Genomic DNA, 26,470 nt, shown 5'->3' on the forward strand with positions numbered 1-26,470 from the left:
ACCTTTAAAGCTAATTTTAACTCCTATTCACCTTTGCTGGTTTGGTCCCTTTAAAAGGGGCATGGCTGAGATTACCTCAGGTTCCATTAAAATTTTATTCTAAGAACTTGAATTCTTGGCTAAAATTACCCCAAGAATTTACTTTATTCCTAAGAGGAAAGTCAGTTCCTGAGATAATTTTACCTTTAAAGCTAATTTTAACTCCTATTCACCTTTGCTGGTTTGGTCCCTTTAAAAGGGCATGGCTGAGATTATCTCAGCTTCCATTAAAATATTATAAGAACTTGAATTCTTGGCTAAAATTACCCCAAGAATTTACTTTATTCCTAATAGGAAAGTCAGTTCCTGAGATAATTTTACCTTTAAAGCTAATTTTAACTCCTATTCACCTTTGCTGGTTTGGTCTCTTTAAAAGGGGGATGGCTGAGATTACCTAAGGTTCCATTAAAATTTTATTCTAAAAACTTGAATTCTTGGCTAAAATTACCCGAAGAATTTACTTTATTCCTAAGAGGAAAGTCAGTTCCTGAGATAATTTTACCTTTAAAGCTAATTTTAACTCCTATTCACCTTTGCTGGTTTGGTCCCTTTAAAAGGGGCATGGCTGAGATTACCTAAGGTTCCATTAAAATTTTATTATAAAAAGTTGAATTTTCATATTTGGTGGAATTGTAAAAAAGTAAAGGCTTTTTGGATTATGATTTGGTGGAATGTTCAAAAGATTTTTAGAAAAAAGATAAAGTTTATTCCTCAACTATTTTTACTTGGTATTTTTGTTGACTTAAATGAAAAAGAAACTACTTTGATGTTGAAATTTATTAACTGCAGCAAGGTTATTGGTTTATATTGGAAGAAAGATTCCTTGCCTACTTTAGAAGAATGGATATTTAAAGTATCTAGTTTTGCAGAAATGGCAAAAATTTTTGCTTATTTAAAGGATCATACACAAGAAAGATATATTATTGTATGGGGGAAGGTGGATAGATTATATTCAGAAAAAGTATGGAATTAAAAAGTTTCACTTATTTTATGAATGAATATTAAATATTATAGAGAATTGTTTTATAGGTTATGGAGTTAAAGGTTAATTATGATAAAAAACATTTCTTTTTTCTTTTCTTTTTTTTTCCTTTTTCTTAATTATTATAAATTTTGTTATTATTAACCCTGTATTCTGCTCTGGGAAGTGAAGGGAGGGGGGTTGGGGGTGGGAGGGAGGGTAAGGGTTTTTTTTTTCTCTATTTTAAAATTTTATTGTATTTTTATAAATGCTTGTATGTTAAAAAAAAATTTTTTTTCAATAAAAAGTTGAATTTTTGGCTAAAATTACCCCAAGAATTTACTTTATTCCTAAGAGGAAAGTCAGTTCCTGAGATAATTTTACCTTTAAAGTAATTTTAACTCCTATTCACCTTTGCTGGTTTGGTCCCTTTAAAAGGGGCATGGCTGAGATTACCTCAGGTTCCACCAAAATTTTATTCTAAGAACTTGAAATATTGGCTAAAATTATCCCAAGAATTTACTTTATTCCTAAAAGGAAAGTCAGTTCCTGAGATAATTTTACCTTTAAAGCTAATTTTAACTCCTATTCACCTTTGCTGGTTTGGTCCCTCTAAAAGGGGCATGGCTGAGATTACCTAAGGTTCCATTAAAATTTTATTCTAAAAACTTGAATTCTTGGCTAAAATTACCCCAAGAATTTACTTTATTCCTAAGAGGAAAGTCAGTTCCTGAGATAATTTTACCTTTAAAGTTAATTTTAACTCCTATTCACCTTTGCTGGTTTGGTCCCTTTAAAAGGGGCATGGCTGAGATTACCTCAGGTTCCACCAAAATTTTATTCTAAGAACTTGAAATATTGGCTAAAATTATCCCAAGAATTTACTTTATTCCTAAAAGGAAAGTCAGTTCCTGAGATAATTTTACCTTTAAAGCTAATTTTAACTCCTATTCACCTTTGCTGGTTTGGTCCCTCTAAAAGGGGCATGGCTGAGATTACCTCAGGTTGGACCAAAAATTGACTAGAATTACTTTAAGACACAGCGGTTTGCGTTATTCCCCGAGCGAAAGAGTGAGATATGTATTTTTAGTGACCTATGCTATTGGAGTCCTTTGAATAAAACACCGTTGAGCAACCACTGGCGTTTTACTCCTAAAAATACACGCCGTGGTTAAAATTACCATAGGTGCTATCCCGACTCCTCGAGAATAAGCTATTAATTAGTTGAAGAACTCACGCCCCCCTCCGCATCCCTAAAAGGTAAAAAAATTCTCAGCTGCAATTACCTCAAAGCTCAAAAGGCCCTGCCCGGCCTCGAGCTCGAGGACTTGAGCCGCGGGAGCGCCGGAGAGAGACATTTTTGCCCTCCGGCGCCCCGCAGCAAAAAGGAAAAAATCGGCAGGCTCTCAGGCTGAGTGCCAAAAGAAAAGCGAGCCCTCTGCAGAGGCAGGAGACGCCGCTACCGCCTCTCTTTTGAGGAAAAAGAGAGGCGGCAGCGGCGGCGGCTACCTCTACAGGGGGATCGCTTTTAATTTTGCACTCAGCCTGAGGAGCCCGCCGACTTTTTAAATGCCCCCGCCTTTCGGAGAGGGGAGAGGCCGCTCAGCCAATCCGAGGGAAGCGTTTTCGGGGCAGCCAATCACGAGCGAGATGGGCGTGCAGACAGGAGCCAGCGAGGCGGGCCGAGGCCGAGGGCGCTGGGCGGGAAAGGCGCGCGCTGTTTCCCGCGCAAAAACAGGTGCGAACGCTCGGCTGGTTTCCCAGCTCGCGCACCGGTTGCCATGGAGACGGGCGCACTGGTTGCCATGGAGACGGCCACAGCGCGGGAAGCGGCTCATCACGGTCACGTGTGCTTCGGCCCGCACAGGTGAAGGTGATTAGATTGCGTAATGCCTCCTCCTCGGGCCTTCGCCCCGCCTACGGCGCCCTTCGCCCCGTCCGGGGACCCTTTGGACTACAAATCCCATCCGTCAGGCAGCCTTGTGCCTGAAAGGCTGCCTCCCATCCCTCTCCCGTTGCAAAGGCCCAGTTTTTAAAATACCCCATCATTTTTGCAGCTGTGCTTTTTAGGAGATCAGAGGGCGACTTGGGCTTCCACTGGATTTCAAGTCCCATCAGCCACCTCTGGGATGCTGATGGGGATCGTCCCTTCTTCCAACAGAGAACTTTTCTTGTTGAGCAGGAAAATGCTTAAAATGCTGTTTAAAAAAAAATCTGAAAATTTAATAAATGCAAAATAAAATAAAGATTATATGCAGAATTTAGGTGATGCTTTGGACTACAGGTCCCATTAGCCAGCCTTGGGGGGATGCTAATGGGGATTGCTTCTCTTGCAATAAGATTGCCCTTCTGGTTGGTGGGTCCTTCCCCCCCCCCAAAAAAAAATTCAAACCTTTTTTTGTTTTGTTTGCATCTTCTCTACCATGTTATGATCTTGCCAGGCAGCCCTTGGTTTTATTTGTTATTTTTTTCCAGTTTTTTTTTCTTTAGGAAAAAAAAAATCCAGGACTGGTTTGTTTTGCTTTGCTTTGCTTCCTAGGGATTCTGCTAAAATGTACAATAGAGTTTCTGATACATGGTGTCTTGCCCAGTGAAAAAATTGACTTAAATTTGAAACTGTTTCTTCCTTTTTCTATTATTGGAACTCTTTCCTCCCCTACCCTCAGTTAAATGTTTTCAAAAGAGATCTGATACATTTCTATCAACATTATAAGTATTTTAATAACTTTTAATGAAACCCCTCTCAACATTTTCCACGTTGCGCCCTCCAGACAGGGTAGGACAATGATCTGCAGAATTAACCTACCAGCTTTGTTTTCCTTTATTAAGAAAAATATTCCAGCACTGTTCAACAAACCACTGTTAAGAGACAAATACCTTCTTGTTAAGGAAAGCTGCTTCACTAAGCCATTTTATTTGGCTGGGTAGAGGAAAGGAATATTTTGCAAGTGATTGCAGAGAGACCACAATATCAAAATATTCTGACAAATTCTGGGTTTGGCACAAAGGCAACGCTTTCTGAATTGGTTCTGATAAGTTCTTGCTTCAAGGAATTGCAGATGATTCTCAAAATACTTGGAATATGTCTTGTTCAGCCCAGGCAGGAGTTAAGATGGCCAGTTGCGTTTTATTCCAAAATTACAAAAAAAAAAAAAAAAAAAAAAAAAATCTCCCTGAAATACAGTCAAATATTTTGTTGCTTGACAATTTTGGCAGCCATAGATCACTTTTCTGATTATTATTATTTTTTTAGCACCAACACTGGTCTGGATACACAATAAGGCTCTTTAAAAGCAGCTCGAAGGATACCCAAAGAAAACAGAAAGATTCAAGCTGCTAATTTGTACAAAATTATTTTTTTAAAAATGCACAGATGCAAAAACATTCCTTCATTTCTTAGGAGTCACAAATGTTTCCCCCCCAAAAAACAACCCCACAACTTTTCATAATCAACTGTTATCTAATTAGAACCGTTTTTACTTCCAGGCAGATGGACGTGGTCCCTAAAGAGCTTGTGTCATGGACCAAAATGCAGTCATGATTAAAACAACTTTGCAACAGATGGACCTCAAAACTGTGTTCTTAACAAACAGGCCACAATTTTAGAGATCCCAGCTCTTCCCCAATCTCAATTAGTCATCCTATTTACATAGGTTAAAATCTGGGGGGGGGGGAGAAAGAAAGTGATTTGGTTTTTCCTTTGGGTCCTCTGAATAGGTTCGTTTTTTTCCCCCCTTCTCTGAAGTTGCAAGCAGAAAACAATTTTAGACGTTGTAATAGAAATCTAATTTTGTGTAAACTGTCTTGCACCCTTTGTCGGAATAGATTCGCTCCTCTTTGGGGAAGTAGGTCATCTCATCGGCCACCCGTGAGACCACGGCTTCATTGATGGGGTGGCCCCGCAATTCCAATTCAGCCCTGATGCACATTTTCACATGGCTGATTTCGAGAGGCAGGAAGGGAATAAAGTAATCGATGACATTTCGGTCGATCAGGTTGCTGTGCCAAAATCCACCTGCAAAAGAAAACCACATTGTCTTCAGTTGGATTAGTTTGTAATGCAATTAAAACAAAAGCAACTACAGGTAGTCCAGTATCTAAGGGGCTGCCACAAAGAAGAGGAGGGGGGTCAGACTATTTTCCAAAGCACCAGAAAGCAGGACAAGAAGCAACGGATGGAAACTAATCAAGGAGAGAAGCAACTGGAACTAAGGAGAAACTTCCTGACCATTAGAACAATCAGTGGAACAGCTTGCCGCCAGAAGTTATGGGTGCTCCATCACTGGAGACTTTCAAGAAGAGATTGGACAGCCATTTGCCCAGAATGGTAGGGTCTCCTGCTTGTGCAGGGGGTTGGACTAGAAGACCTCCAAGGTACTCTGTTATTCCTTGATTTACGACCATTCATTTAATGACCATTCAACATTACAATGGTGCTAAAAAAGTGATTTATAACCAGAATTTGCACTTATGTCCATTGTGATGTCCTATGGTCACATGGTCAAAATTAGGGCGGTTGGCAACTAGCATGTATTTACGACAGTTGCCGCATCCTAGGGTTGTGTGATTGTCATTTGTGACCTTCCCAGCCAGCTTCTGACAAGCAAAGTCAATGGGGGAAGCTGGAGTCACTTAACCAAATGGTTCATTTAACTATGGTAATTTGATTAACAACTGCAGCAAAAAAGGTTGTAAAATTGGAGGGCATGAAAAGGGTGCCCACCTGTGGTTATTTTGGGCATAGCAGCCTGAAAGGGACTACAAAGACCATGTATAACACATGACATGAAAAGAGTGCCCTCCTGTGGTTATTTTGGGCATATCAGCCCCACAGGGACTACAAAGACCATATATAACAGTGGGCATAAAAACAGTGCCCTCCTGTGGTTATTTTCGGTATAGCGGCCTGGCAGGGACTACAAAGACCATATATAACAGAGGGCATAAGAACAGTGCCCTCCTGTGGTTATTTTTGGCATAGTGGCCTGACATGGACTACAAAGACCATCTATAGCACAGGGCATGAAAACGGTGCCCTCCTGTGGTTATTTTGGGCGTATCAACCTGACAGGGACTACAAAGACTATATGTTAGAAAGGGCATGAAAAGAGTGCCCTTCTGTGGTTATTTTGTGCATAGCAGCCTGAACGGGACTACAAACACCATATATAACAGAGGGTATAAAAAGAGTGTCCTCCTGTGGTTATTTTTGGCATAGCGGCCTGACAGGAACTACCAAGACCATCTATAGCACAGGGCATGAAAACGGTGCCTCCTGTGGTTATTTTGGGTATATCAGACTGACAGGGACTACAAAGACCATCTACAGCACAAAGCATGAAAAGGGTACCCTGTTCTGGTTGTTTTAGGCATAGCAGCAAGAAAGGGACTACAAAGACCATATATAACAGAGGGTATAAAAAGAGTGCCCTCCTGTGTTTATTTTAGGCATAGTGGCCTGACAGGGACTACAAAGACCATCTATAACAGAGGGCATGAAAAGGGTGCCCTCCTTTGGTTATTTTGGGCATAGCGGAAAGAAGGGGACTACAAAGACCATAAATAACAGAGGGTATAAAAAGAGTGCCCTCCTGTCGTTATTTTTGGCATAGCGGCCTGGCAGGGACTACAAAGACCATCTATAGCACAGGGCATGAAAAGGGTGCCCTCTTCTGGTTGTTTTGGGCGTAGCAGCCTGACATGGACTACAAAGACCATCTACGGCATGAGTAGGGTGCCGTTCTGTGGTTATTTTGGACATGTAAGCCTGAAAGGGACTACAAAGACCATATATAACACAGGGCTTGCAAAGAGTGCCCTCCTGTGGTTATTTTGGGCGTAGCTGCCTGACGGACTAGAAAGAACGTGTATATAGCACAAGTTATGGAAACCGTGCCCTCCTGTGGTTATTTTGGCACTTTTAAGACTTGTGGACTTCAACTCCCAGAATTCCTCAGCCCTCATGGCTGTTTGAGGAATTCTGGGAGTTGAAGTCCACAGGTCTTAAAGTTGCTTAATTTGTAGACTCCTTAGTTAGCTGGTTTGTCCTTCTGAGCTCTTCTAGGTGCAACCCCCCCAATCCCTTCCCTGTACCTTGTGTGTGTGTGTACACACACACACACACTTTTAAGGTGGATATATATGCCTCTTCGGCAACAGTTTTCGAGAAGGAAGTTCCTAGAAAAGGAAGTGTCTTAAAGTTGCCAAGGTTGAGAACCTCTGCTTTAGAACAGTCTTTTTCAAACTTGCCCATTTTTAAGGTGGATGGCTTTGAACTCCCAGAATTACTTGGGAGTTGAAGTCCCCCCACATCTGACAAGTTTGCAAAACACTGCCCTGGCTCTATACACAATATACATCCAGCTGCATGTGTGCATCTTTCTTCTGCAGCTCCACTGATTTTATATATGTATATACAGGCAATCCAGGGACCCTCCATCATGTCACAATTTGCCTCTTCGGCAACAGTTTTCAAGAAGGAAGTTCCTAGAAAAGGAAGTGTCTTGATGGGGGCATCAGGATACCTCCAGAATACCAAAACCATCTTCCTGTTCTGGAAAAATTCCTTTGGGGAAACTGCTGAATTAGCCCAATCGGCGTGAGGAAAACAAGGACATTTAAAGTTGCCCAGAAAAGACCGTTTTGCCCATATATACCAATCACTTTTCTCCTGATTGCACAAGGACTGCAAACTCTCAGGTGCTGAGGTCTTGCCCATCCGAGTTCTCTCTGGCCACCAAGTCCCATCATCCTCAGTCCATGCTGCAACGGCCGAGGAGAGGAATAACTGTGGTGCTCTCCCTGCTAGTTTGGCAGCTGCCCTAGCCCACCCAGCAGGAAGGCCCCACAACTTGTGCTTCGTTTTGTGACCAAGCCAAAGAACCGGCATAGAGAACGGATCAGGGAAAGATCCTCATACTGCACCAAGTTAGAGATGCAATACAACTCCAAGCAGCCCCAGGCAGCACGGTTAAAGAGGGGTGCTGCTTCGGCAGTCCTGGTGCGATCAGGCAAAGTGCCAGTGGAGCTGGAGAAGAAAGGATACTTACACACATGCTTGACTTAACCTGTGGCGGGATTTTCTCCAACTGGGATGGCCTCTGGATCGTCTCCTAAGGTGGGATTTTGAAAACCAGCAACCCTGACAATAAAACAGCCCTTTTCAAGCATACCAACCCCCTCATCCCGAGACCAACGCTTAATAAAGATATTTTATTTACAAGAAAAACGCTCCCAAAGTCTCGTCTTCTTCTTAAGATCTCCAGATGTTGCAGGTAGCGTCGGCGCCTGTTCCAGAAAGGCAGCACTGAACTATTTCAGCTAGGTGCAAGGAATGGAAGCCCTCCCTTCCACCAGAATGGTCTCTGCACACGTGGGCTACAACCTGTCTTACTACCTCCTGATTTATGGGCTAAAGCTTTTATTATCTTCTCCTGATTCTTGCCTATCTATCATGGCTCCTGTTACCCACCATCTCTTCTTCGGTCCTACAGCACTGTTATTAAAGCTTTGGGGAGACCCCCATGTGTCCCCCCTTCTTCTGCTGCCTGCTTGGCCAACCCGTGGCTTCCGAGCCCTCCAAAGAGGTCTGCAGGAACGCCATCCTTGGGGTTCTCCTTCTCCAGGGTCCAACCCAGCTGGACTTCCCTTCTTCCCACCCTGCCTAGATGTTGTCATAGGGGACCACAAGGCCAATGTTGTAGCTGTAGCCGACCACTTCGTTGTAAGAGGAGCAGCAGATAGGAAGGACGCTCTCTGCCACCAGCTTGTCTGTGGAGAATTCGTAGGTGTAGATAATGCCTCTGTGCCTGTTCAGAGAGAAGCAAGGGGAGAAAAGGGAAAAGAAAATAAGCAGGGTGCTTTTCAACCAGCCTGGTTCCCAACAGTTCAAAACCCTTTGGAGCAACTTTCCAACCTTGGCAACGTTAAGATGTCTGCACTTCAAATTCAAGCTGGTTGGGGAATTCTGGGAATTGGTCCACACGTCTTAAAGTTGCCCAGATTGAAGAACGTTGCTCAGACCAGGAGTCTTCAAACTTGGCCCTTTTACGACTTGTGGACCTCAACTCCCAGAATTCCTCAGCCAGCATGTTGAGGACCCCTGCTCCAGACTCTGGTTCCTCTCTAGGGCCAAGGAGATGTTAAAATGCAAGCACATCAATTCAGAGTAGGCCCATGTGCTTGAAGGAGCACCCTTACTGGTTCCGGGTTGTTCTACTTTTAGAGTAGTGCCCTCCTGTGGTTGTTTTGGGCATAGTGTCCTGACAGGGACTACAAAGACCATCTATAGCAGAGGGCAGACAAAAAGTGCGCTCCTGTGGTTATTTTGTAATAGCAGCCACACAAAGAAATAAACCTTACCCCAAAGAGGGCAAAAAAGTCAGGCTTTCTCAACATTGTGTTGGTCATTTTGGGGACAAAGTCATCAGAATGCAGCCTTACCTCGACCTAACTCTTTTCTAACCGCAAAATGGGTCAAAAGTCAGGCCGTAGTCTCTCCTTACCCAAAAGAAGGCAAAGAAGTCAGGCTTTCCCAAGATATGAAAGACTATTTTTGTTATTTTAGGGGCAAAGTTATCAGAATGCGGCCTTAGGCAGGAAAAGCAGCCACACAAGGAAATAAACCTTACCTGCCAACTTCCTGTCACACATGTGCAGTAGTCCTCCACTGTCCTACGCACCGACCTCCCCTGTCCGTTTCTGTGGCCGTCCTTCCACTTTCTCTCCCTCTGAAATGGAAAGGGTACAAAGAGACTCTGCCTCCCAGTCTCTCGTACTGTCGCAACTACCGCATCCAGTCGCCTCGTAAAGACAGGAAGTCGGTCTTGCCGGGAAGGTCGTTCTGAATAGAAGTAGAAGGACGGCCACGGAGACGGACAGGAAGTTAGTCATACCGGGGAGGTCGGTGGGTAAGGCTGTGGAGGACTACTGCGCATGTCTAACCGGAAGCCGGCCATGCAAAGGAGGTCGGTGGGTAAGGCTGTGAGGACTACTACGCATGTCTAACCGGAAGCCGGCCATGCAAGGAAGGTCTGTGGGTAAGGCTGTGGAGGACTACTGCGCATGTCTGACCGGAAGTCGGCCATGCCGGGGAGGTCGGTGGGTAAGGCTGTAGAGGACTACTGCGCATGTCTAACCGAAAGTCGGCCATGACGTGAAGGTCGTTTTGAATAGAAGTGGAAGGACGGCCACGGAGACGGACAGGAAGTTGGCCATGCTGGGGAGGTCGATGGGTAAGGCAGTGGAGGACTACTGCGCATGTCTGACAGGAAGTCGGGCATGCCGAGAAGGTCTCTGAGAGAAGGTTGGATAGGCGGAAGCCGCGGCCATGAGGAGAAGGTCATATGCGGCTCATCAAGAGGCGCAAAGAGTTCCGGTGGTTTTGTTGCTACACGCGGCACTTCGAGGCTTCGCCGAACCAGGGGCGAGGCGTTGTCATCATGTTGTACTCCCCGATTTTATTTTATTTTTGGTAAACAATAAAACAGTATTGTGTAAAACAGTATTTTTATCTGCTGTCGTCTTTTCTTTTTATCAAGGGGAGAAACTACTGCTTTCTGTCCTTTACTATATGCTGGGTATAAAGCTAGAAATAAGGTATTTTGGCTACGGTGGCTGTTCTGAAGCCCTAGCGCCTCTTGGACAATTATTAATTTTTATAACAAAACTGTTCATAAAGCAGACAATGAATAACACTATTAAAACACTCTTAAAAAGGCTTTTTTTTTCCTTTTTGGGTCTGCTATTCCCCTTTTCTGTCCCTTAGCGTTAGCGCTGCAGTTGTCGGCGGCCTTTTTGATGGCCTCAGTACTATTGCTAAGGGACAGAAAACTGTGCCATCCTGTGGTCAGATCAGGTATTGCAACCACAACGGCATTTTAAGATTATTATTCTGCATCTATTCAAGCCATCATCATAGGGCTTTTTAACTTAAGTTAAGGCTTCTACTCTGCCTGTTCTGCAGCCCCTGGGCCTCCCGTTGCCCTATTAATATTAATAACAAGGCTTCTAATAATAAAGGTACAGAATAATAACCTTAAAATCCCATTGAAAAGGAGTATTTCCTTTTGTGGCTGCTATTCCCATCTTGCCCACAGGAGGGCACTGTTTTCTGTCCCTTAGTATTGGCATTCAAGCATTCATAGGTCTTTTTAACTCAGTTTAAGGCTTTTGAAACAGGTTTCCTCTGCCTGTTCTGCAGCCCCTGGGCCTCCCGTTGCTCTATTAATATTAATAACAAGGCTTCTAATAATAAAGATATGGAACAATAATTTTGAAATCCATTAAAAAGGTTTACAGGTAGTCCTCAACTTAGGACCACAATTCCTTTTGCTAAGTGAGACATTTGTTAAATGAATTTTGCCCCATTTTACGACCTTTCTTGCCACAGTTGTTAGGTGAATCACTGCAGTTATTAAGTGAGTCACACTGTTATTAATTGAATCTGGCTTCCCCATTTGCTTTTCAGAAGGTTGCAGAAGGGGATCACATCAACCCAGGACGCTGCAACTGTCATAAATCTGAAGCAGGACCTGGGACTGATGGTGGTGAGGCCACAGAAGGCCTGACTAGAGGGGGTGTATCAAGATACACAGGAACTACGGAAGGACGGAAGATGGGCCTCCATTCGGAGGCTGGCCAGTCGCCCAAGGCTTCAGCACAGAGTTGCCCCCAGTGTGCAGGTCAACACCCCACCCTTTGCCAGCCTGCTTCTCCCCAGGTTTGGCTCTTTGTTCTCCCTTTTTTCCCTTCCATCCTTCCATCTGTTTTTGTACAATCTAACAAAGAGGACGAGGGGTGACGGGATAACAGTCTTCCAATATCTCATGGGCTGTCACAGAGAAGAGGGGGGGTCAATCTCAGGTCTCCAAAGGACCTGAGGTTAGGATAAGAAGTGATGGGTGGAAGCTTGTTAAAGAGAACTAAGGAGAAATTTCGTGACAGTGCAATGGCTTTCAGAAGTTGTGGGTGCTTCATCACTGGAGGTTTTTAAGAAGAGATTCGACAGCCATTTGTTGGGAAAACTATAAGGACTCCTGTCTCAGGCAGGGGGTTGGACTAGAAGACCTCCAAGATCCCCTCCAACTTCATTGTTGTATGTTCTTAGCAGGAGAGAAGCTTTGCAGGAGTTGGCTGCCTGTCCAGGACCCAGAAGGAGCTGAGCTGGAGCCCCGGGGCTTCTCCAAGAGGCGCAAATCCCAGGGTGCACTGGGGGCCCCAGCCTGTACCTTTGAGAATGGAGCTCCGTCCTTGGCTCGGGGGGGGGGGGGTGGTAGGGCAGCAGCAGCAGCAGCAGCAGCAGCTGGAATCTCCCCAGTGGCCTTTTCCGGGAAGCTGGATTAATGGCTAACTGGGAGCCCACCCGCCCTCCTGTGCCCAAGGGCACCTCGAGCCCTGCCGGTCATTGCCGTCCCACCATGGCGCCCATTGCTGTCCTTCTCCTGGCTGGGCTTTTGCTGGCTTCGCCCTCCTCGGCTCGGAGGCCCAAACCCTCCAAGAGCCCCATCGACAACATCAGTGCCCAGGAACAGTTTGATCCTGCCCTGGTGAGCGGGGGGACGGGGGTCTCGTTCGGTGGGTGCTCTGAGAGGGCAAGGACCCCCCCCCAGAGTCTGTCCTGCGCTGGGCTAAAGGGGGCCTGGGAAGCAGCTGCAATCTCTTATTGCTGCCAACCAGCCTTATTTTTATCGCTGCATTTCAGAAGGGCCTCTCCTCCTACCCCCCCCCTTCCAGGGATCTAGCAGACATCCTAGGCTGCAAGCCCATAATCCTGATCCCCTCACAGAGGAGTGCTTGTTAGGCTGTTTCTTATCTCTCCTGTTTGCTCAGCTCCGCTCTCCCTGCCCAACTCTGGACAAAGACAGTCACAGTGCGAAGGAGGCAGCTCTCTCGATTAAGAGGAAGGTTCCCCAGGAGAAGAACTCACGCCACAGGCATCTTCTCCTCCTCCTCCCTGGCTTTTGTTACAATAAAATCTTAAATCAGAGCATGCCCACTTTGTTTACTCAGTTTCATGTTTTTTCTATCACTGTCAACTCCAGAAGAGTCAGTGTACTATCTTGTTTCGGTAAATAAAAGAATAAAGGGTTTATTTTAAAATAGCTGATGCCTGTGGCATTTTAAAAATACAATTCGCTGAACCGGATCTTGGGCTTAATTTTTGCAACTGTGCCACATTTTAAGTGTGGCTTGTGGCTGGAGGGGAGAAAGTTGCAGAAATAATGGAAGGAAACCCAGCCACGCAGCCTCTAATCCACTGGGGGTCAATGTGGGGTGTGTGTGTGTGAGAGAGAGACAAGATGGACATCTCCCTCCTTTCCTAGTTTGCAGGGAAGTGGTTCCTGGTGGGGGTGGCCTCTGATTGTCTTTACCTGCGTGAAAATGGCTACCGGGTGGAAGCCACCAATGTGGTTGTGTCGGTGACTGACAGCGGCTCACTGCTCTTTAGCACCTTCCGGCCTCTGTGAGTGTTTCGGGGACCTGCTCTCAGGATGGGGCACGGGTGTGTGTGTGTGTGTGTGCTCAGCCTACCCATGTCTCCAGCAGGGCCCTCCCTAGTTCACAGGCAGGGAGGGGGGGAGGAACCAATCCAGTCTTGCAGGAGTCTGTTCCGCAACTGTCCCGACCTTGGTCATTTTGAACCGATATAGTCTCTTCTTCTGTCTGACGCCACCTTCATCTCTGCAGGGAGGGGATTTGCTGGAACATCAAGCAGAGCTATTTTGCCAGCAAGACCCCAGGACGGTTCCTCTTGAAAGGTGAGAGGCAGGAAAGGAGAAGGCTTCCTCTCTCCGGCTCCGTGGCTGTCCTATGGCCCTCGCAGGACAAGCTGAGCCTTGATCTCCCTGTGGTCCCTCCTCCAGGACGCGCTGTCCCAGTGGACGTGGTGGTGGGGGAGACAGACTACAGCAGCTACGCCATCTTGTACTTCCAGAAGAACCGCAAGATTTCAGCCAAACTTTACGGTGTGAATGAAAGCTGCAGCCTTACGTTGGTGGGCTTTGCAGGGAACTCAAACCTTTGGGGGAAGGGAGGATGGTGCCCGCTGGGAGTTGTGTTGCCAGGAGGCCGCCGTACAGCCTCCCTGGGACAGCCTCCTCCCTTTCAGGGTGGGCAAATCCTGAAGAGGGGGCCTGGGCTATCTCTGAAGGAGCTCTTTTCTAGCCAGCCTGCTCCATAGGGAAGTTGGCCAGCAAAAGCTCTTGAGCTGCTTGAGGGGAGTGGAGGGCGACTTGGGGGGATCCTCTAATGCTTCTCTCTTTTGCAAAACCTCCGGAAGGACGAACAGCACAGGTGGCAAATGTCGCCCTGAAGAAGTTTGAAGCTGCCATGACTGCCATGGGAATCACCGATGACCACATCTTTTATTACCCCGTCTACGGTGCGCGTAGCTCTTTGCACTTGTGAGGGCAGATTGGTGCTCCCTGGGCCATGCCAGACGGAAGCAGCTCCTGGGCAGCAGCAGAGTGCTCCCCTTATTCCTGAACGGGCCAAGCAAAGGGACTCTGTGGGTCCATCTGTCGCAGGCCTTCCAAAGCCGTTCCACCCAAGCAGTGCCTGGTTTGGGGCAAGCCGGGGGCGCTGAGGCTTGTGAGCAGATGAGTGGAATCCGCTAGCATCGCTAATCTGACTTTCTCCTCCATGTGGGCTCTTTTCTGCAGGATTTTGTAGCACAGCTGACCAATTCCACATCCTTGACGGTGAGTTGTGGGCTTCAATGCCTCCTCAGCTGAGCTCTCCAGGCCAGGACCTGAACACCCGGCCAGAGCAGGCGGGCTTTGCGTCCTCCACTGGCTGATGGGCAATGGGTACAAAGCCTTGCTGGGGGGCTGCAGGAGGGTAAGCAGTGGCCTTTCACTTTCTTCCCACCCCCCTGCATTTTCTCTTCCTGCTTTCCAGAAACGAAATACACAGGATAGCAGGAGTCATGAGCGATCTGACGCTCCAACTGTGTCAAGACAACCTGTGTGGACACTCAAGAAACAGGAATTACCAAGCCTCTTTGTTCCCATGAAAATAAAACAAGAAAACCCAATTTGACGTTACTGATATTTGCAAAAAAAGGGATGTTAGCTGAAAAGCAGGCTTGAGCTGCTTGTGAAAGGTAGAACATGGCCTATAATGAGCTCCGCCCCCGTCCCTGTGGCTGCCTGAACCCTCCCCAAGCCTAAGAAGACTTCTGGTGGGAGGGGGCCCTTAAGAGGGCCAGGGGGCAGGGGGGGTGGGCTGTAAGTGGTGGAACAAACTCTGGGCTCAGCTGCTCTCCTGTCTCTGCCCCCCCAAGGTTTCTGCCCCTCCCAGGGACCACCAGGCTGTGTGCATCTGGGCAATGTTTTCTTGCAGAGTTCCTGCCCCCCCAGTGCCAAAGAGCCCCCCATCCCCACTCAGCTGCCCTGCCTTCACCGCTGGACTGTTCTCAGCCTCTTCAGCTTTTGCTGAGAAGGCAGTTCTGGAAAGCGCTGGATGACAAACCCCCCCCCCCCCAACCAGTCTGTTCTCTTGGCGGCTGGCTTGTTTTGCTGTTCCAGCTGCAGGAAGCCTCTGCACGTGCTGTTTATCCAGCACCCCAGCCATGTCCCTCGGACCCCCCCCCCACTGGCTCTGGCAAGGCCCCCTCTGGCTCCAAAGGGGCTGGCAGCTCGGTCCGAAGGCAATGGTTCTCTTGTTGGCTGTGAAGAAGGAGGCTGGCTGGAGCAGCCGCCTCTGGCCAACAGCTGGCCTTCCTTTGGCCAGGCTGAGCTGCGTTGAGGCAGGGGTAGCTGCTGCTGGACCCAGATGCCCCTCCAGCCTCAGTCAACTCCCTAATAGGGCGGCTATTCCCTGTCTCCCTTCCCAAGCACGGCCTTGCAGCTCCCTGCCCTCCCTCTGGGCTCCACTCCTCGGTCCTGAAAGAGATTCTTTTGCCCTCTTTCGGACTTAATTAAGACGCCGAGTGAGGGCTGACAATGCATACTATTTATTTATTTATTAAACAGCCATCCGGCCTCTCCTCCAGGGACTCCAGACCATTTCCCCCCCCCAAACTGCCCACGCAGCAGCCCCCCCCCGCAAGGCTTTTAGGCTTTCTTGGCATTGCAGAGTAGACAATGGGGCTGGACCTTCCAACTGATCCAGTGCTGCCATTCCCGTTCTTGGCAACCACAATCAACCCACCAGACTGTGTCCGCCAGCAAAATTCCCCCCCTCAAGGAAGCAGCCAGGCGGGCTTGGCATCAGGGTGAAGGGCAGCCAAGGTCTGGGTCCTGTGGGCAGGTGGTCCTCCCGTGGCCTCCTTGAATGAGGCATTCCTGCACTTTACACAGCAGGGCGAGAGCCAGAGAGGGAGGGGGTGTCCCTCTGCACACAGCCTGGAGGATGATGGGGTGGGGTGGGTGGCAGGCTCCTCCACCTTCCAGTGGGGGTCTCCTTGATGGGCCTGCAGCGAATGCTCGCACAGCTGGGCCCCACAGAGCAGAGGGCCCAGCTGCCTGTTCTGTTTCCATGCCTTCGGCTTGCATCATTCTGCTGGGAGGGAGCGGGGGGGGGGAGGCAGGGGCCGGCCTCCAGCACAGGGTTGCCCCTTGACCTGCTGCTGGGCTGGCCAGTATATATAGCCGGCTGCCCTGGCTTCTGGCAGACCGTTCCTGGGGAAGAAGCCTTTGCAGAGACACCACTCCAGGCAGAGCCACAGAATTTCAGCATGTGGGCCCAGCCAGCTGCCCTTTTGGCCCTGCTTTGCCTGCTCCAGGTGGGGGCCGAGATGCCCGTGCAGGCTGACTTCCAGCAAGAGCAGGTAACGGGAGTGCCAACGTGGCGCCCTCGGTCCCTGGCCCGGGCGCAAAAATCTCAGTGGGCTCCTCAGCTGAGCTGGTGGGTGGGAAGACTCAGGGTCCTTTGGCAGGGTGTGTGTGTGTGTGTGTGTGTGTGTGTGTGTGTGTGCACAGAATATGGAGGAAAAGCCCCCGTCACTTGTCCACACTCTTTGCAAAGGGTAAGCTGCAGAAAGCTTGTCCTAGGGGTTCAGGGGAGGAAGGGAATTGGAGGCTGTAATTGAAGCATACACACACACACACACACACACTGTTTAAAAGCTCTGCTTTTTCTGCTGCTACTGACTTTCTCAAACCTGGAAGGAATCCAGCTGCCTTCTGTCCATCAGGAGAAATAAACTTTGGGAACTGGAGTGGCCGAGAGCACCAACTGGCCCAAGTCAAACTTCCTCGTGTGTTCTCTTCTCCCAAATGCCCTCCTGGCTGGGCTTGTCTGAGCCCTGGAGAGAGTGCTGGGGGGGTGTCAAGGGGTGCCATGTGGGGAGGCCTGATCCCCCCCCTCTCAGTTCACAGGCACCTGGTACAGCATCGGCCTGGCCTCCAACTCCCGGTGGTTCAAAGAGAAAAGGCAGGTGATCAAGATGTGCACCACAGTCGTCACCCCCACGGAAGACGGGAACCTGGACATCGTCTCCACCTACCCCAAGTAAGGAGGCTCTGGGGTGGGGGGGCACTGCTCTTCTGGAGGGGGGGAGACTCAGGGCCAGCAGCCCCTGTGCCAGAGCAGTGAGCTGCCCAGATGAGTTGGCGCCCTGAGTCAACGCCTCCTTGCCTGACCGCTGCCTCTCTTCCTGCCAGGCTTGACCAGTGTGAGACCAAGAGGACCCGTTTCTTCCAGACGGAGGAGCCCGGCCGCTTCACCTACACCAGCCCTTGTACGTGGGAGCCCCTCTCCCACCCACCTGAAGACCCCTGCCCTCTTTCTCACTGTTCCTGCTCAGCTCTGTCCAAAAGGGGCTGGTCAAACAGTCTGGATTGCCAGCAGGAGGAAACGGGTTTGCAGGCCCCGGTCCAACTTCCAGCATTTTCTGGCCAGAGGGATTAGCCCCCCCTTCCTGTCCTGCCCCGAGCCCCCGGGAGGGGGGAAGAAGGCTGGAGGAACAGAAAGGCAGCAAGGGAGCCCATGGAGCAGCCTTCTTGCCCACCAGGCAGATGCTGATGGCAGCGGTGCCCCCCAGTCCCTCCCCCCTCCCCCCTCCCCAGCTGCTTGCTTTGCCCCTCTTCCTCATCCCTGCCCTCCCCTTCTCCTATTCATTCAGGGCCGCTCCGGATGCATTGGGCACCCATTCCCATCAGCCCCAGCACCATGATGGGATTCCTGGGAAGGGTAGCCTGGAAGCCCCGGGGGTACGGAGGGAGGAGCTGAGCCGGATGCCCCCTAGGGAGGCAATTCCCTGCCTGTTGCAAGGAGGGCAATGGGGCTGCCAAGCGGGTTGGGCCTAAGGGGAGGGGTGCCCTGGCTAGGGACCCTTCTCCCCTCACCTGCTCCTCTTTCAGGGTCCGGAAGTGCCCACAACATCCGGGTGCTGGAGACCAACTACGATGAGTTTGCGCTGCTGGGGGACACCATCACCAAGGGGGCCGACACCTTCACCATGGTTACCCTGTACGGTAGGTGCAGCCAGTGTCTCCCTGGCCCTTCCCCAGGCGGGCACTGCCCGGAGAGGCAGCTGCGGGGCACTGCGAGGGGCCCTCACCCGCGCTGCTTTCTGCCGCCAGGGAGGCAGAGGCAGCTGCGCCCGGAGCTGCTGGCGAAGTTCACCCAGACGGCCTTGGGGCAGGGCCTTGCCCAGGAAGACATCCTCCTCCTGCCCCGGACTGGTGAGAGCGCCCGGCGGGCAGGCTTTGCGGGGAGGGCTGGGCTGGCATCAAGCGTTGGGTGGCCGGTGGAGGGGTCTCCTCAGGGGGCCACGGCGTCTGATCCCTTTTCCCGTCCTTCTTCCCAGCAGATCTGTGCCTGGGAGAAACTGCCTAGGTCAGTAGCCTTCAGTTGTCAGAAAGTATCCAAGAATGTCATTTTTTTGTCACTTTTAAACTTGTTTTATTCTTCTTCTTTCCTCTTTACATTAGTTGGCATTTTAATGTTTCTTTTGAAAAACAATACAGACATTGTATTTCTTTTTTAAAAAGCAGAAAGTATCCAAGGATTCTTGAAATAACTTTCTCTTCCTTTTTCCTCTGCAGCTTCTGGCTTCCGCCTCCAAGGAGGTGGAGGGGGCGAAGGCCCTTTTCTCCCCGCAGTGCTGGAATTCTCCGTGTGGCCTCCTTTCCCCTCAGCCCAGCACCTCTCCTGCCTCTTGCCTCAAATAGCAGCCTTTGTCCTGGCCTGGAAATATTAATAAGAGCAATAATAAAATAAAATGTAACACAGACCGGTGTCGCTGCTGCTGCCTTGCCGTGGGGAGGTGGGATCAGGGCTGGGGTCTTTTGGGTCTGAGGGAGGTTTTAATGTCTGAGATTCCACCCAATCTGTTCTTGCACCACTGAAAAAAGTTCTCTAAAAATGCAACAACGCAACTTTGCTCTCGCTGACCCTTTCTCTTCCTGCTGCTCTTCTCAAAGGGTCAGATCCTGTTCGGCCTTCCTGGGCTGGCTGGCTCCCCCCTACACACTCCCCTTTCAAAGCCCAACCCCTTTGTGTGCGCACACACACACACAGATAGACACACACAGTGCCCCTGCTTTCTGTAGCCTTTTGCCTAGCAAAGAATTCTGGAGCACTTTTTGTTGACCTGCCCAAGTGGGAGGTGGGTTTTTCCTCTGGCATTGAAGGAAGCCCCTCCCCATTCCTAGGGAATTACAGGGGATTTAGATAAAAGGGAGGTTGGGTTGCAGGCTGTGCTTCCTCCTCCTCCTCCTCCTCCCTGTGGGTGGGTCAGCTGCAGTACCTCTTATCCCTTAATGCCCTGTTACCAGACACCAGTTGCCCAAAGTGTTGCATAAGCCCCGCTTCCTGTCAAGTGCCAGGGAGGGGTATAAATCTCTGCCTCTCCTGCCACCCTACCGGCACATGAGGAGCACCAAGACAGACCCACCAGCATGAAGGCCGCCCTGCTCAGCCTTGCCACATTCTGCATGTTTGGTGTCCAGGCCGACGTGGAAGTGGATCCAAATTTCAACCTTAAAAGGGTACCGGTTGCAGGGAAGGGGGGGCTTGGGGATGTCCGAGCCATTTCCAGGGCTGCAGATGTGGGCGAGGGCTTGCCAGCCCATCTCCTAAATTGCAACCTTTGTGTACACATCTGGCTGTGGATCTCCTGCATAAACATTCTGTGGTCCTCAGCCAAACTGTCCCTCCATATTCAAGTGCAGTCTACCTCAGCAACATCAATGTCAGGGTTTTACAGTTTCACTGTGGTCCGTTCTCTGCCCTCTCTCTGTCGGGCAGGAGCAGCAGCCTTTCCGGGGGCCAAATGTATAGGCCCAACTGCCTCAGGAGCGCAAGGGCTGGGGGGGGGAGGGGGCTGGCCTGCCAGTCTAATCCACAGGGGTCTTTGAAGTTTGCAGGGAAGTGGCACGTCCAGGCACTCGCCTCCACCGATCCGATGCTTCAGAGCCTGAAGGACATCATCACCACACCGGCCGCCCGAATCGTCCCCTTACCGAATGGCAACCTGGAAATAGAAACTTACTACCTATTGTAAATACCTTTTGCGGTTGGGCCCCGCCTTGATCCTGTCCCCCCAATAGTACCACCCTCTTTCCCTGACAGACTTGGGGGGGTGGGGGGGCCACGCAGGTTCACCCAGCCCAGATTTAAGGCACGTGCAGCAAACACCCTCCGGATTCCTGGTGGAGCGCCAGGTCTAAATCTCCTGAGGGCAACTGGAATCCGCTCCCCCCCCGCAAGATGGGGGCGAATGATAGCCACACAATGCAGGCCCAGAGAGGGCGACTCTTTTGCCAGCCAGAAACAGCCCCCCCCCCACTTTGCTTCTCTTTGCTGCTTCCAAGGGGAGAAAATTGCGAAGGGATGAAGGGCACCTATACGAAGACCGAGCAACCGGGACACTTTACCGCAAGTGACGGTATGGAGGGAGACCCCCTGGATGGACCCCGAACCAGGGCTGCCTTTCTTCAAAAGAGATGCTAGAGGAGTGTGATTCTGAGCATGTGCAGAGTGCCCCATTTGGTTTTCCCGAGAGTGCGGGTGGGGAGAAGGGTCCGGAGGAAGGGGGGCTACTGACGGGGGCTCCGGCTGCTTCCCCCTCTGCAGAGAAGGGCCAGAAGGACCTGTGGGTGATGGCCAGCGATGCCAACTTCGCCATCGTCTACGTCCAGTGGGAGATGAAGGAGATGCCGTCCAGCAGGAGTCTCCAGCTTTACAGTGGGTGATCTGGCAGAAGCTAAGGGCCCTCCTGCTTCTTGAACCCGGGGTCAGGGGGAGCCCGGGAGGCAGGCCATAAGCCAAAGCAGCCTCAGCCTGCCCAGCAAGGGGGACTGTGGATGATGGGTGTGGGGGTGGCTGCCTATTTCAACCTAGGGTCATTTTCTTGCTCTAATTGCTTGCCTGTCCATCCACCTTGCTCCCTTCTGCAGGAGAGCTGAGCAAACCTTGAACTCAGATCTCCAGCATTGCTTCCCTGTCCAAACATTGTGGAGATGTGTGTGTTCCTTTCAGCGGCTCCTCCTCCAGCAGGCACTTTGAGAATGGCTCCTCAGAGACTCCCACGTTCAGTGCCTGAGTGAATAACTCTCTCCCCCCTTCCCTGTGCAGGCAAAGACCCAAAGGGAAGTAAGAACATGGACCAATTCAAGGCCTAGTGCCAGAAGATGGGGCTGATGGGCGAGCTGGTGGTCCCGCCCTTGTCCGGTGAGCAGAGGGTCCCTTTTTCCTGCCTTGGCTTCAGAGATCCTTTTGTGGGTGTCGGACCCATAGGACACCTGGCAGCCCCAGAGAAGGCGGAAGAGGGCAGCTGGGGAGCAGCAGGAAATTGTAGCTAAGGGACTTGTGAGCCCCACAGAGGAGCAGGAGAGCCGTTGCAGGCCCCCAGCACTCTCCCCCCCCCCCGGCTGAGAAGGAGCTGCTGCCCTCCTACCTTTTAGGGGCCGCTAAATCCTGACCAGTGCATTTTTTTCTGCATTGCAGATAAATGTTTCAAGCAAATCAGGTGAGTGGGGTGCCTTGCAAAGGGTTGATATGGGGCACAGGGGGGATAGGTAATTGCCTTTATTATGGTGGCACGGGGAGAGGGGCTGCCCTTCAGCTGTTTGTGTGCCTATAAGCCGCCCTTGCTGAACAAGGGTGGTGGTGGGTGCTGTAAAATTTCCAGCTGCTGCGAGCTAAATTCCTCCCTGGTCCAGTATCTTGCTCCAAACAGACGGAGTGGTTTGGTAAAGTTTGTGTGGATGACTCTGAAGAGAAATGTTGGTGGAAGAAGAGCGACTTTGGGGTACAGACTCTGTTCCCCATTTTGTGGTTACCTCTTTTTGCTCTTTTATTTTGCAGTGGCTGAAGAGAACCAGCCTAACCCAACTCCAGCCAAAGACTTTCCTGTTCCTGACGCTTCAAGCCTGGAAGCCACAATTGCTGGCTTCTCACCTCTTAAACCCTGCCCCCCCCCGTCATTTGCCTTGCCCACATTCCTTTTCCTTCTGTGGAATAAATAGATCATAACTTCTCCTTTTTCTGATGATGTTTTTTGTGGGGCCCTTGGGGAAAGTGCAAAGTTAAAGTTAAAACAATAGCAAACTAAAAAGTATAAACTTCTGGTTCTTGTTGTCTTGTTGTGATCCACAGAGTTATAAACCACAGAAGCCACTGCATGTAATATTTCAGATACAAGCTTTTGTTTTTACAATGCACATCAAAACGGGCCCTTTAAACAACGGGATCTTCTTAGAAGGAATTTCTGAAATAGAACCAAGTCCAGCCCTAAAATTTCTCCCTAATTAGAGATGTTTCTCATTTAAATGTTGCCTGCTCAAAGCTTCTCTGCCTGTGGAGCTGCTGTGCCTTTCATGATCATTAAAACTCTGTTGCTGTAATTATTATTATTTCACTTTTGCCTGAGCTGGAGGGCGTTCAGGATGTTTCCTTTGCTCTGTGTGCCTCAGTCTTGCTGCGAGGAAACGGAGGGAGCCGCAGGGCCCAGAGAAGAGAGGGCAGGCTTGGTGTCAGCTGCCTTTGGCCAACCTCAGCCCTGATCTGGAGGTGGTGTGTGTGTGTGTGTGAGAGAGAGAGAAGGCTGGGCTTTCCTGGCTGGAGGTCACCCAAAAGCCTCCAGGCAACTTGGCCAGGCAGAGCAAGGGCCCTTTGTGCTGGCTGAGAGAAGAATCACCCTTTGTGCTGGACCCACTCTGGATGCCACAGCAGTTCAGAGAGGAGCTGGCCAGCCGGCCATTGGGGGTGGGAGTGACGTCCCAGTGCTATAAAAGCCGCTGACCTTCAGGAACCAGCTTCCCTAAGTGTCTCCACTTGGCTGAGTAGGGACCATGCACCAGGGCAGGATGAGGCTGTTTTGGCTGTCTGCCTTGGGGCTCGCCTTCCTCTGCCTTCCCACGGCCGCCTCTGATGACTCCAACCCATGTGCTCCTGGGCAGGTAACTGAGCCGGGTGGCCTCTCCAGGCGGCCAAAGAGCCCCCAATAAGCCGGGTAGGGGGCAGGTTGTCCAGAGGGGCTGCCCTGGTCCAACTTCCCTGGCACGCCCCCCGGGGCATCCTGGTTGGCTAACCATCCTTTTCCTCAGCTTCTAGGGCAGTGGTTTGTTCTCAGCATAGGCTCCAACTGTGAATGGTTGGTGCAGTTTGTGGCTAAGGAGATCATGACTGCCAACATAAGCAGTCAGGACGAGGGAAGCTTCACATTTGCTACCAGCTTCAGTAAGTTCCTATAGCCCCCACCCTCTGTCCCCAGCTGGGTAGGTGGGAGGGTGGGCACTTGCACCTGGGAGAGGGGTGGGGATGCTGGGTTTCAGGGTGGGGGGGAGCTGTCCTCACCAACTTTGCCAGAAGCTGAGCCTTGCCAGCCTGTTCTGAGATGTCTGCACAGGGGATCTTGGTGAGGATAAAAGGCAACATCTTCTGTGAGGATTAGCAGGAAGACAGAGCTGTTCCAAGAAGCAGAGCCCCCCCCCCCCAGTTGAAGGGGGACGGAGTGAGAGTCTGCTGATGCTGCTCTTGGCATATTCCCTCCATGAAGCCTTTTTGGCCAAGAGACGGGCAGTGCCCTGGGGCTGCTTCTGCAGCCGCCTAATGACTTGTTCCGTTGCTCAATTCTGCAGGGACTATGGATCCATGAACATAGAGATGACCTATACGAAACAGGAAAATGGGATGTACCTGCACAAAAGTGGTTGGTATGACGTGGAGGTGCTCCTCTCTGCCATCTAGCCCGGTCAGTTTCTCTGGGGAAAGGCAGCCCCACGGGGAGACTCATGATGGTCTCCCAAGGTGGAAACATCTGAGCTATCTCTACCCAGTGAGAGAAGCTAACCTTTCAAGCTGTCCATTTAGGACTGAATCAGCCAAAATTTGTTTGTAACAAATTAATCAATTCACATTGATGCACCGTTTACATGAGCGGCTCCTGTGTTAAATGGAGGTTAATAATAGAATAAAATATTGGCTCAGCTTTTAAAAGTGTCCTTAGAAGGAGATGATTTCCGGACAGGAGGAATCTGGTTTAAGCTTTCTGCAACAGCCTGGCCCCACCGCTAACTTGGGGTGGCCTCCTTCTGCTCTTTCTGCCAGAGTGGGGGGACAAGATCATAGAAAGGAGGAAGACAGATTGCAAGACCTATGCCATGACCTGTGTCAAAGACGTGAAGGAAAGTGATGGCAAATTTTGCAAGTTTGTGTCACTCTACGGCAAGTATCCAGCACACCCCACCCTTTGCGCCAAGCGGGAAAGATTTATTTCTTCATTCGCACATCCCTTTTCTGGCCAGGGGTGATTTTGGATTACAGAGGAGGCTGTCACTCTGTGAGGCTCCTTGCGCAGAAGGAAAAGGCCAGGTGAGAAGAGGGACGATGCCCAGGTGCGCCCCCTTCACCTGATCCTCCTTCACCTGTCCCTTTTGGGAAGCCAGGTGGCCCGCCTAAGATGCAGCAAGGGACTCGCACCTACGTGAAGGGCGTTCTCCCCACAGAGATCTGTAGGGGGAGACCCAAGAAGCCTCTTCCCCTCAGGTCTGCTTCTTCTTCCTCTCTGCAGGCAAGACGATGTCTGTGGCAGAGCCTGTGTGGCAGGAATTCCTAGACTTCACTACGGAAATGCAGATAGACAGAGAGCTGGTATTCTTCTTGACCAAGAAAGGTAAGATGCCAAGGTGGGCTTCGGTCAAAGGTGGTGGGGGGGAGAGAAACCAAGAAAGAAGCACTTGGACTCTTTCCCTCCACGTGATCATTTACAAAATAAAGGGAAGGATGGACTGTCCGGTTTTGGCCAGGGTCTTTTATGTCCTTCCTTGCTCAGAGTTGGATGCCACGTGGGCTGATAACTAAAGGGCCCCTGGAGGCTCTCAGGAGGGGCTTGAAGGGAAAGCATCTGGGGGCAGAGACGGGAGGGGGGTCATTGGAGGGAATGGTAAAAGGCAGGCCAGAGCCCTCCTTGGCATTTCTACTTGGGGCACCCACAAATATTCGACATCCGTGCAGCTCCCAAGGGGCGAAGCTCTTCCTGGCTCTTGATTGGATCCAGAGGCAGCCAGACCATTTTTCCCCCAGTTTTCCGGTCCTTTCTTTGTAAAGGCTGCCTGAATTCATGAGGGGGGGGGGAAGCTGAATCCACACTCACCACTAATGTTCAGTGCAGCCACTTCCACAGAGAAGGAAGGTGGTGGTGGGTTCAAGATCCTTTGGTGCAAACAAAATCCAGCTCTAACTTAGGAGCAAACCCCTCCCATGCCCCGGGGTGGGGTGGGGTGGGAGGCTTAGTTGTCCCCACTGCCCTCTTGGCATCTTGTGAATTAGTTGCTGGGAATTAGAAGCAGGCAGTAACTGAACCGCCCGCCTGACTTTGTGTCCGCAGATGCCGCTGCAAAATCCACCTAGCTGAGTCTCTCGGTGAAGATCTTCACGCCGGAGGGACTGTTTCCGGGGAGAGCACCCTGACTGGGGACAGAGACACCATTGTCCTCGCTCCAGGTCTGGATCCCTTTGGCAGTGCATGGCTGTGGCAGATGGGGGCTTTGGGACATCCAGAAGAGCCCCTGCAGAGAGACGCCCTTCCGGCTCCTGGCTGCCTTCCTTGGAGTGACCAGGCAGAACCATCAGAAGCTCCACCCCAACAGCTGCTCTCTGCAATTTTGTTTTTGCTAAAACCTAAACTTCCCGGATGTGCTCTTAATAAATAGATTCATAAGTGCACCTCTTTTCTGGCAAGTGTGTGTATATGTGTGTGTGCTGTTATGTCACTTTTCTCACTTCTGGGGGGATCCCCAAAGTGAGCCCAAGAATGGGGCAAGACAAGAAGCAACGGATAGAAACTTATCAAGGAGAGAAGCAATCTAGAACTAAGGAGAAACTTCCTTACAGGGAAGTGGAACAGCTTTGCCTTCAGAAGTTGTGGGTGCTCCATCCCTGGAGGTTTTCAAGAAGAGACTGGACAGCCACCTGTCTGGAATGGCATAGGGTCTCCTGCTTGAGCAGGAGGTTGGACTAGAAGACCTCCAAGGTCCCTTCCAACTCTGATATTCTATCTTCTATGTTCCTTATTTT

At 50.3% G+C, this 26,470-nt stretch overlaps 3 protein-coding genes and 1 long non-coding RNA gene across 6 annotated transcripts; 3 read left to right on the top strand and 1 right to left on the bottom strand.

The window, feature by feature from the left end:
- Positions 1-3,797: 3,797 nt before the first annotated feature.
- Positions 3,798-9,840, bottom strand: LOC120308635. 2 transcript variants are annotated; one of them, XR_005556895.1, is made up of 3 exons: positions 9,631-9,810; positions 8,221-8,808; positions 3,798-5,015 (listed from the first exon to the last, which is right to left on the bottom strand). It is a non-coding gene; the product is annotated as an uncharacterized LOC120308635 (long non-coding RNA). The 2 variants fall into 2 exon arrangements; XR_005556894.1 differs by lacking the exon at positions 3,798-5,015 and having other exon boundaries at positions 8,198-8,808; positions 9,631-9,840.
- A 2,547-nt stretch (positions 9,841-12,387) lies between these two features.
- Positions 12,388-15,037, top strand: C8G (complement C8 gamma chain). The gene is made up of 7 exons (XM_039344849.1): positions 12,388-12,546; positions 13,324-13,463; positions 13,688-13,758; positions 13,864-13,965; positions 14,280-14,381; positions 14,662-14,700; positions 14,900-15,037. Exons 1-7 carry the CDS (start codon positions 12,418-12,420, stop codon positions 14,917-14,919), a joined length of 603 nt encoding a protein of 200 aa, XP_039200783.1. The 5' UTR covers positions 12,388-12,417; the 3' UTR covers positions 14,920-15,037.
- A 1,568-nt stretch (positions 15,038-16,605) lies between these two features.
- On the top strand, positions 16,606-19,181 carry LOC120308596 (lipocalin-like). 2 transcript variants are annotated; one of them, XM_039344850.1, is made up of 7 exons: positions 16,606-16,772; positions 17,316-17,455; positions 17,608-17,684; positions 18,307-18,420; positions 18,529-18,630; positions 18,756-18,784; positions 18,994-19,181. In XM_039344850.1, the coding sequence occupies exons 1-6, from the start codon at positions 16,680-16,682 to the stop codon at positions 18,782-18,784; spliced, it is 555 nt and encodes a 184-aa protein (XP_039200784.1). In that variant the 5' UTR covers positions 16,606-16,679; the 3' UTR covers positions 18,994-19,181. The 2 variants fall into 2 exon arrangements, with proteins under 2 accessions (XP_039200784.1, XP_039200785.1); XM_039344851.1 differs by having other exon boundaries at positions 18,759-18,784.
- A 595-nt stretch (positions 19,182-19,776) lies between these two features.
- On the top strand, positions 19,777-22,431 carry LOC120308636 (lipocalin-like). Its single transcript, XM_039344964.1, has 7 exons — positions 19,777-19,938; positions 20,310-20,449; positions 20,764-20,837; positions 21,026-21,136; positions 21,527-21,622; positions 21,899-21,920; positions 22,259-22,431. The coding sequence occupies exons 1-5, from the start codon at positions 19,849-19,851 to the stop codon at positions 21,571-21,573; spliced, it is 462 nt and encodes a 153-aa protein (XP_039200898.1). The 5' UTR covers positions 19,777-19,848; the 3' UTR covers positions 21,574-21,622; positions 21,899-21,920; positions 22,259-22,431.
- The last annotated feature ends 4,039 nt before the right edge of the window (positions 22,432-26,470 follow it).

The sequence above is a fragment of the Crotalus tigris genome, unplaced genomic scaffold, assembly GCF_016545835.1.
Source record: "Crotalus tigris isolate CLP2741 ecotype Arizona unplaced genomic scaffold, ASM1654583v1 scf7180000017940.1788314, whole genome shotgun sequence".
NCBI classification, from domain to species: Eukaryota; Metazoa; Chordata; class Lepidosauria; order Squamata; family Viperidae; genus Crotalus; species Crotalus tigris.